We start from the raw sequence: 11205 nt of genomic DNA on the forward strand, positions 1-11205 counted from the left end.
TGGGTACCAAGGAGGGTTCCAGTGCCTGCTCCACCGAGTCCATCGTAGTCATTCTCACCGCTGCCTCCACAGATGCTTCTGTTGTCGTGGGGGGGGGGGGGGCCCTTGATCTCCCTTGTTTCCCCCTTCCTCTGTTTCCTTTTCCTCAGATGGTGGGCAGGGGGTGGTGAGCGTGTTCACAGCCTGCCCACCCGCCCTAGTCGTTTTTGCTAAGCGCTCTCAAGATAGATGACCGTAGGTTGGGACACTTCACTCGTTGGTCCTCCTCTCCCCCACACTGCCAACATCTAAAGTCTCTTCTTACCTGCTGACCACGTTCTCCCCTCTCCCGCTTTGGTGGTTGGTGAGTGCCTCTCATGGCTGCCACCTTTCCGGAATCGGGGCAGTTATTCTCAGTCATATTTTCTTCTGTTAAACTGTCTAGAATATTTTGTATCGCCATCACTATGTCTGCTAACAAGCGATTGTCATCGAAAAAATGACCACATAAATACGGGCTTACTAATCTGTGAATATGTTTACGGGTTTACTAATCTGTGAATATGTTTACGGGCAATCGCTTTTTTATCACCTTCTGGGATATTGGCCCTCCGTGTAAGCATACAAATCACAATCCCGAAAAATGTGAATTGCAAAACTGAGAACTGTCTCACCCTTTCGAATTTTGGGTTTGTAATTTCCTTTCATGTCGCCTTTTCTCGCATCTGGTAAGGTGTGTTTCTCAATTAAACGCCGTTTTATTTCAGTATAACTTCTTAAACTGTCTTGTGGCCAACACATTACCTCTATTGCTGGAGCATCTCTAAGCAGTCTAATCCCTTGAATTGCTTTTTCTCTTTCTGACCACCCATATGTGGCTACTTCAAAGTCTCTCAAAATCACTTCGATCGATTGAGACCCTTCGTTAGGCCGCTGATCATTAAAAGGCCTAACACTTGCCGGAATTTCTGGCAATTATCGAACTACAACGTTTTGCGTACCTTCCCTCAGCTGTGCATGTGTACTTTCACTTCTGTGTGTTTGAACTTCGTTTATGCACGTCAGATATACTGTGGTTGCACGCCGCTCCTCTTCTCACTCATCTGTTCATTAACATGGCTAGGTTATCTAACCTATTTTCTAAGGCCTGCGTTTGTTGTTCTCGTCTACATTCTTCATCGACATCACTATAGCCAACTGCTCCTTCGTTTTCATCTCCCGCAGCAGCAGTGTCTGCTATGTTAGTTCTCGCGTATCAAGGCATCTTGAATTTTTATTTTTTCCGGCTTAAAGAACAACTTCGCTCACAGCATACACAAACAGAAGTATTCTTACACCTGGCAATAATTATGTCCCATGTCACCGGATAATGAGACATCGGAACATGGGTTTTTTTCACTTTATTAGAAAAAGGTTTGTGAATACACTGTACACAGCCGAAACTCTCAGGCGAGTACCTTGTCTAATGATTGCTAGAATGGTACTGCCTACCCCTCGGTAACTAATGCAATGTTGCTCTGACAATATGCTGGATTGCTAGGTTTTGTGGATTTTTCACACTGTGATGAAAATATACTGTCACCAATAGGCTTTCCGCATGTCCTCTATCAGACTTAAGACATGTGATCTATAACAGAGTTCAGTGATCGCGCACTATAATTTGTGAAATTCATAGTATTAAAAAGCTCATTAATCTCACTGTATAAAACACATATTTTGCATACAAGGATTAGGACATTATATATATATATATATATATATATATATATATATATATATATATATATATATTATATATATATGAAACTGGGTTTGCATTTCTAAAGTTTGTTCATGACCCTGCCCACTAAGCTGTGAATAAAGGGGGGGATGCCAGGAGGGGCAACAGCATTGCCTATAAAAAAAGGGTATCAGGACTGTGGCCTCACATATAGACACACGCTGAGTAAGCATGAAATACACACACATACATACACACCAAAACTATATGTGATGTGTCGATTTTCTGCAAACACTTCCCAAGGCAATGCTTTAATGGCAACTTTCATGTAATCCTCTTAAATCCCTCCCTCCATCCACATCCCTTTACAAAAAGGCAATTAAAACACGATGCCAGTTATATTTTTATACTCTCATCAATTTCTCGCAATGGTAATAAGATATACTTGTACAATAACAGTTTTATTTCTTCCAGACTGGGCGATGTGAATTTACAGTAACCAGGAAAGGTTTCCTGTCAGTAATTTACAGCATGGGATTCAGCAAAGGATCTCCGTTGCTGCCTCGGTTTAACAAACTGTAAGATCTTTCAGTTTATATATGCTTAGTTTTGTCTATATTTCCTGCAATGAAACAATTAATTATCTAACATATTCCTTCAGAGCCTTTCCTCGTCTAGACATACCTTATAAACACTAGTTCCCCACTTCGAATGGGAAGGGGAACTTTATTGCAGAGGGTTGCAATTGCAACAAAAGGTATAAATTGTAGATGTATAGGATATATAGTGTACGCAACCTGCCATAAATGACGGCTGAATATTTAGCTAGATAAGCACACACACCCTCACTAAGGTATATCTACTCCCTCTCCCTCTTCTGAGGGATGGGGAGAGCTGAGCGTGACCAGATATATATATATATATATATATATATATATATATATATATGTATATATATATTTATATATATATACATATATATATATATATTCAAATAAGCCATATATATTTTGATATATTAATGTCTGGATTCTCTTAACGACCTCGGGATCAGAGCCCCAGGCGAAATCTCACAAAGACAAGAGCTTGGCTCCGGCCGGGAATCGAACCCTGATCGGCAAGCTTATATAGACAGTGACTAACCCATTCGGCCACGAAGGAAGTATATAGACAGTGACTAACCCATTCGGCCACGAAGCTTGCCGACCAGGGTTCGATTCCCGGCCGGAGCCAAGCTCTTGTCTTTGTGAGATTTCGCCTGGGGCTCTGATCCCGAGGTCGTTAAGAGAATCCAGACATTAATATATCAAAATATATATGGCTTATTTGAATATGAAAAACACGTAAAAATGTGCAAAATTTATCATATATATATATATATATATATATCAGCATCTCCTCCTACGCCTATTGATGCAAAGGGCCTCGGTTAGATTTCGCCAGTCGTCTCTATCTTGAGTTTTTAATTCAATACTTCTCCATTCATCATCTCTTACTTCGCACTTCATAGTCCTCAGCCATGTAGGTCTGGGTCTTCCAACTCTTCTCATGCCTTGTGGAGCACAGCTGAATGTTTGATGAACTAATCTCTCTTGGGGAATGCGAAGCGCATGCCCAAACCATCTCCATCTACCCCTCATCATGATCTCATCCACATATGGCACTCGAATAATCTCTCTTATAGTTTCATTTCTAATCCTGTCCTGCCATTTAACTCCCAATATCCTTCTGAGGGCTTTGTTCTCAAATCTACTGAATCTATGGGAGATTGTTTCATTGTCATACCATGACTCATGTTCATAGAGTAACACCGATCTTACTAAACTGATATATAGTCTGATTTTTATAAGTAATTTCAGGTGCTATGATTTCAAAATTTTACTTAACCTAGCCTTCGACTGATTTGCTTTTTTCAGTCTTTCACTATACTCTCTAATTCTAAAGATCCTGTATTGGAGATCATAGTTCCTAAATACTTAAATGATTCTACCTCATTAATTCTTTCTCCTTCCAATTATAATTCATCTTCCATTGCATTCTAGTGAATCTATAGAATGGATTGGAAAGATTGACAATTCTATAATGATATCTATAGTGGCATACATAACTCTAAAGTGTCATAATTCCAAAAATGAATCCTTCTTGAGGTTATTATTTTTCATCTAGTTCTAGATTTCAAAATTTAGAAAAATCGACCACTGCTCATCTGCTCATTTCAGGAGCTGACTCGGGAACATTTTCACTGCTGCCAGTTTTCCTATATCCGGGTGCCTTAGCATCAGTAAGACAAGAGGAGAAGTTCAATCATAAACTTGGAAATCTGGCACACATGATGCCACATCTTCACTTGGGTCAGTCCACTGAAACACTTGGCCAAATAGTACAATATGGGTTGAGATAAACTTCCGTATTCAGGCCCCATCTGGAGCGAAAGCTCTAGGCATTCTGTAACACAAACGACTTCTGTATTCATTGCCTCTCTCACAGTACTGTACGCTTTCTTCAACACCATGGAGGGTTCCCTGTGTTGTGTCCTTTGACCTGGAGAACGAAAAATGGCATATAACGTCTACCGGTTGGGGGATATGACTGTTTGTCTAAGAGCACCCGGCCGCAGATAAGGTCCCGGGAATCTATGTACATCGTCTACCAGTCTTAGATGGTAAAAGGAAGAGGGAATTGTTAAGTTTCGAATCGATCAAGCCCTAAAAGATGCCATAGATTGAGGGCTATTTTTAAAAACTCCGTCCGGAGAAAAGCTGCGGGCAATCAACAGAAGAAGGCCGTAGATGCAACGGTATCAAAAAGATAGTGAACTGACCTGCTGATAAGTCCGATAGTTGTGTGGTAAATAACCCATTGGCTGCCAGAATCTAAGAGCCTGTTCCAGGAAAAAGCTGGTATGAAAATACTATCATCAATCAGAATTGTAAGACAAGTATTCTATTACAGATAGTTTTCTCTTCGTTATAGCAATAGGATTTCAACTTTTATATCAGGTTACTGAAAATAAACTAAGGAAATAATTCAAATAGAGGGTACCAGATTCAAATTTAGATTAATGACTTATTAGCCGACCCTTTTCGTTTTTTGGCCTCCACATAAATTAAAGAGATCGAACCACACATGCTTTAAAATTATCAGAGAGAAGGGTTGTTGCGACCAGATTGGTAACGTCTCTGCCTGGTGATCACCAGACGGGGATTCAAATCCCGCTCAGAGTCGTTGGTTCCTTTAGTGTCTGCAACCTTACCATCCGTGTGAGGTAAGGATGGGGGTTTGGGGGAGCCTATAGGTCTATCTGCCAAGTCATCAGCACCCATTGCCTTGCATCCTTGGTCCTAGCTTGAATGAAGAGCAGGTTTGGGTGCTGACCATATGATATATGGTTAGTCTCTAGAGTATTGTCCTGCTTACTAGGGCAATGTCACTGTCCCTTGCCTCTGCCATTTACGAGCAACCTTTAAACTGGTAACACCGCAAGAGGGCTTCAACTCCGGTCCTAAAATGGTTTTACTATAATTGAAAAATCTTTATCATCCTCGTCTTCTTTCACTGCTTCTTCAGCATTTGAAGAATTAGGACAACAACAACTTCTAGTCCGAGACGTGAAGTGTTCATCAAATTGGCATCGCGGAGACTCAAAGTGGGTACTTCCCTTATATAATACAGAGGTAGTGTCTGGTTATATATATATATATATATATATATATATATATATATATATATATGTATATATATATATATATATACAAATTTCTTTCCGGTCACACTTACCTCTCACCTTACCTTGGGTAGGGGGAAGTGGGGTTAGTCCCACCCTTGTGAGAGGGGTGCGTGTGTGTGCATATCTATCTAAATACTTAGCCGTCATTTTTGATGGGTCGCTTACACTAACGTTCAATAAATGACTGTCATAGTCCTTCCCCTTAAAACACACGATATTAAAAGTCCGAATTCCTCCTCATCTGTATCAAATATTATTCTCTCATAGCTTTTATCTTTAGGATTCCAACATCAAGGAGCTGGGCGTGATGGAGAAGATCCTGGCTCCGGTGAACGTCAACGTTTCGCATTGTTTGCAACCGCAGGATGAGCTGTACACGTCGTTGAGGCCTCTGGCTATAGGAGATTTCCTTGGAATCTTCTCTCTCTACGGCATAGGTAAATTGATTAAAGGTCAAGATAGAAAATTAGTTTTTTTAAAGAGTATTTCAAAACCCATTTCCTTCTTTGGTCGCGAAATATCTCGCCCATTCATAATGTAAATGCCTTCATATTAGACTTCTTTCCCACCAATACCTCTAAATTAAGTGTCGGTTGCCTGATGTGTCATCTTCTATCAAAGGCATACTCTTCTAGAGGGTTATAAACATTGAGTTATATACATTGTTCATCATTTATTCAAAATATGTTTTATGTTCATTTGAGTTATATACAGTGTTCATCATTTATTCTAAATATGTTTTATGTTCATTTCAGATTGACCGTGGTCATTGTTCAATAATAAAGACATTTGAATAAATGGACCAAGCTCTTATTTATGACCACGGTCAATAAATATTGTTGTCAATTATCCCTCAGAGTAGAGCAGTATGACAGGTCTGAAGAGAGTTTCTACATATAAACATAGCAACAGTCTCCATTACGGTTTTTATACTTGTAGTATCACCAGAGCAGTACTTGATCCCAAGTTTGAAGTTTTACCTTTTCATATGGCAGTAGTAATCTACTTTATAAAGGCAGTAAGTTACTCAGGATTAGTTTCTATTGCATTCAGACTGTTTTCCAAGTTATACTGTGGAATTTTACCTTGTGATCATAGTAGTAACTAGTGGCAACCTCTTGTATAAATCCTTCCTGCTCTTCGTATACCTTTCATCGTCTTCAGTCAGGCGTTACAGAGGGAGTTGTTGTCCTTGATAAGGCAAAATACTTTGTTCTTGGTTGTGAAGATCTTGTGGTCGCGCTTGACCATAAACCCCTGTTGAAAATATTTGGTGACAGATCATTGGAGGACATATCAAATTCACGTCTCAGAAACTTGAAGGAAAAGTCCCTCCGCTATCGATTTCGCATGATTCATATCCCAGGGGTCAAGCATCTCGCTGCAGATGGAGTATCGCGCCACCCAACTGGAAAATCTGAAAAGCTATCGCTTCAAGATGACATTGCATCAGTTGACAGTGTACCTTCCGTGAGAAATGTTCCCCTACACAAATTGCCATCAGCATATTCTGTTTCCACTGACAATGATATTGATACTTGTATCACCGCATCAGCAGTATGCTCACTTGACTCACTTAACGTGAGAGCAGTCACCTGGGACAGAGTTCGCACTGCCACAAGTAGTGAAGATAACATGCATGAACTGCTCAGCCTTATAGAATGCGGAGTACCAGTCTCTCGCCAAGAATTTCCTGTACATCTTCGAAAGTATTTTCAATTCCGCGAGCATCTCTACACTGTTGATGGTGTGATACTATACAAGGAGCGTATAGTTATTCCTCCAGCCCTTCGTCAGGAAATTCTCACATCTCTTCATTCAGCACATCAAGGAATTACCTCTATGGTATCGCGAGCAGAGTCATCTGTGTATTGGCCAGGGATAACACCCGCTATAACAGCACTTCGAGCTGGATGCAACCACTACAATCGCATCGCGCCTTCGAATCCTAGTGCTCCGCCTACACCCCTTATATCTCCAGACTACCCATTCCAATGTGTTTGTGCAGATTACTTTCACTACCGAGGAGTTGGATATTTAGTTATAGTTGATCGATACTCGAATTGGCCCATAGTTGAACGATCTTCGAATGGTGCAGAGGGTCTTATAACTTCACTACGCCGAACATTTGTGATTCCGGATGAATTGACATCTGATGGTGGACCTGAATTTACAGTGACGGCAACTAGGCAGTTTTTAAAGGACTGGGGAGTCCATCACCGCCTTTCCTCTGTGGCCTTCCCACATAGTAATTGCAGAGCCGAAATAGGCGTCAAAACTGTCAAGCGTCTTATAGCGGACAACACGGGCAGTAACGGTGATCCAACACTGATGAATTCCAACGTGCGATGCTCCAATACAGGAACACACCTGACAGAGATACCAAGTTATCTCCTGCAATATGTGTATTTGGTCGTCCCATCAGAGACTTCATACCTGTCCCGCCCGGCAGGTACCGTCCCCACGACACGTGGAAGGAAACACTCGATGCAAGAGAGGAGGCCCTAAGACATCGACACCTTAAACAGGGAGAGCGCTTATCAGAGCACACTAAGAGACTACCCCCACTGTCCATAGGTGACCGGGTTCGCATCCAAAATTAAACAGGAAATCACCCCCTGAAATGGGACAAAACCGGTGTCATCATAGTAGTCCGCCAATTCGACCAATACGTCGTCAGAGTTGATGGCTCTGGTAGGGTCACGCTAAGGAACCGGAAGTTTTTGAGACAATACGTGCCTGTCAGGAGTATTCCAGAAGTCCGTACAATTAGAGATGACTATAATCAGAATCAGATTGTACCTATTGCCAATCCTTCTACCACTAAAACGTCTGAGACCATTGCGAAGGACACTATTCCGACAACCCAAAATCCGGACACACATGGTACTCTTCCACTGACCACTTTGCCGTTACCAAGTGGTACTACCCCTAACATTCATTTTGATGTTGCTGCTCCGGAATGCTATCCCAACGACCTCGGTAACACTGCGAATCATCAAGAAGAGATTCCGCCTCCCAATGATAGCACAAACTCTCCATCGCAGTTAACTCCTGCCATGCCAAATTTGGAGCAACGCAAGTCCAGTCGTACCCGTCGACCGCCAACATGGCACTGTGATTTCGAGATGAACTAGCTATAGTGTCATCATGATCAACACATGACAATAATTGTTTTTCAAGTTTCCGTTCCTTCACATGCTAACAGGAGTTTAGTGTTCATGAACCTATAATTTGGACGTTTAATTGCCACCCAATGTTTTGACATCAGTTTTAAACCGGCCTCCACGAGAGACATTTTAAAAGGCCGTTTAAAAACTTGGGGGGAGATAGAGGGTTATAAACATTGAGTTATATACATTGTTCATCATTTATTCAAAATATGTTTTATGTTCATTTGAGTTATATACATTGTTCATCATTTATTCTAAATATGTTTTATGTTCATTTCAGATTGACCGTGGTCATTGTTCAATAATAAAGACATTTGAATAAATGGACCAAGCTCTTATTTATCTTCCACAAAACTTCTTCTCTCCATATCATCCTTCACTGTATCTCGCTTCTAATTCTCTGCCTCCCTCTCGATATTCTCCCCCTAACATGTTCCTTCAAAGCCCTCCTCACTCTTTGCCCACCATCCATCATCAACCTCTTCACATTATACAGTTTTACGTAAATACAAAGCCTACAGGCTCTATATTCCTAACTTATGACTTGCTAACGTAGATGACTATATGTTTCACACAAAACCATTAATTCTTGGGTGTTGAGAATGAAATAAGAAAACTTTTCTGCTCAGGAACAGGATTGATGGTATGAGAGGGGGGGGGGGGTTGATATATGACCAAAATTTTGCCTAACCCACCAATGAAGAAGAAGGATATGTCCATTGCGTTCTCAAAAACCAGAGTTTATTGTGCTGATGTACTTGATTAGACACACACACACACACACGAAGCATGAAACCAAAACATGACAAGATGCTTTTTAAGATAAAGAAAGTTGTGACATTTTTTTTTTTAATTACAGGAATCGTCACAAGTCTCATCTTCTTCCTTCTGGAAATCATTATTAATTTCCGGCATCGAAAATTAGATCTGTGAGATTTCTATCAGAGAATTTTGGTAAGAAATACCGCCATTATGAAGACTACATTCGGTACCGACACGACGATGGACTGTATCTGGACCGCGAACTGACTCTAGTATCCGGGGTACGCTATCCGCGGTGCTATCCGCGAGGTTCTCTTTCACGATTAGGCCTAATCTAAATTAAAATCAGTGAGGATCCTGTATCCAATCAAAAATGTTCTCTGTATCAAATAACAAGTATCATTGATAATCATGGAAACTATTAATCTTGAGATGTATAATTATATAAAAGAAAATCAATGCAAAATAAAAGCATCATGTTGTTTCATTACCCAATTTCAGTTTAGATCTATATGGACTAAACGGAACAGTAAAATTATAGAAAAAAAAACTTTTGGCCATATGTAATCAAATGTTTACAGTTCATTTCCATTATATTGTTTGAGGGTACACTAGGGCACAATGGTTCCAATAGAGAAAATCTCCCTATATAATAAGGAACAAGTGTCTGGCTATATATACTGAATACACAGTAAGTATATATATATATATATATATATATATATATATATATATATATATATATATACTGTATATATATATATACTGAATATATGTATATATATATATATATATATATATATATATATATATATATATATACTGTTACGCTCAGGGAAAAAGAGAGAGAGTAGTCATACACTGGTGAGAGGTGGTACCCAGAGAGATCAACAAGGGTAAATAAGTATGACATTTTCTAGCATATTTTTAGATATTTTCTATGCCTACAGTACATGTAAATAGCGGGTATGATATAAAAACGTTATTAAAGGATTACCTCTGCTTCAATTAACATTGTGTATATATATATATATATATATATATATATATATATATATATATATATATATATATATATATACAGTATATGTATATATATATATACACATATATATGTATATATATATATATATATATATATATATATATATATACTGTATATATATAGTCGTTGCTAGTCCAGTGCAGGACAAAGGCCTCCAACACCAGCCATCCGTTGAGATACTACCGCTGGAGAGTTAAGGGGTCTTTTGACTAGCCAGACAGTACTACATTGGGTCCCTCTCTCTGGTTACGGTTAATTTTCCCTTTGCCTAAACATACACCGAATAGTCTGGCCTATTCTTTACATATTGTCCTCTGTTCTCATACACCTGGACAGCACTGAGAGTACCGAACAATTCTTCTCTCAAGGGGTTAACTACTGCACTGTAATTGTTTAGTGGCCACTTTCCTCTTGGTAAGGGTAGAAGAGACTCTTAAGCTACGGTAAGCAGCTCTTCTAGAAGGACACTCCAAAATCAAACTATTGTTCTCTAGTCTTGGGTAGTGCCATAGCCCCTGTACCATGGCCTTCCACTGTCTTGGATTAGAGTTTTCTTCCTTGAGGGTACACTCAAGCACATTAATCTATATTATTTCTCTTCCTCATGTTCCGTTAAAGTTTTTATAGTTTATATAGCCAATATTTATTTTGTTATTGTTGGTATTCTTAAAATATTTTATTTTTCCTTGTTTCCTTTCCTCACTGTGATACTTTCCCTGTTGGAGCATCTGAGATTATAGCATCTTGCTTTTCCAATTAGGGTTGTAGCTTAGCAAGTAATAATAATATGTCCTTCCAC

At 39.6% G+C, this 11205-nt stretch overlaps 1 protein-coding gene and 1 long non-coding RNA gene across 2 annotated transcripts in view; one reads left to right on the forward strand and one right to left on the reverse strand.

Annotated features, from left to right (window-relative positions):
* The window catches only part of LOC137621362 (glutamate receptor ionotropic, kainate 3-like), a 37227-nt gene extending 33127 nt beyond the window's left edge, over positions 1-4100 (forward strand). Inside the window, exons 12-13 of the mRNA XM_068351661.1 lie at positions 2174-2277; positions 3866-4100. Coding sequence (XP_068207762.1) covers positions 2174-2277; positions 3866-4100 — 339 coding nt within the window. The remainder of the gene's footprint in view (positions 1-2173; positions 2278-3865) is intronic.
* The window catches only part of LOC137621667 (uncharacterized), a 213440-nt gene that overhangs the window by 164295 nt on the left and 37940 nt on the right, over positions 1-11205 (reverse strand). The gene's annotated exons all lie outside the window — the stretch shown is intronic.

This window comes from Palaemon carinicauda, chromosome 28, assembly GCF_036898095.1.
Source record: "Palaemon carinicauda isolate YSFRI2023 chromosome 28, ASM3689809v2, whole genome shotgun sequence".
Lineage (NCBI taxonomy): Eukaryota > Metazoa > Arthropoda > Malacostraca > Decapoda > Palaemonidae > Palaemon > Palaemon carinicauda.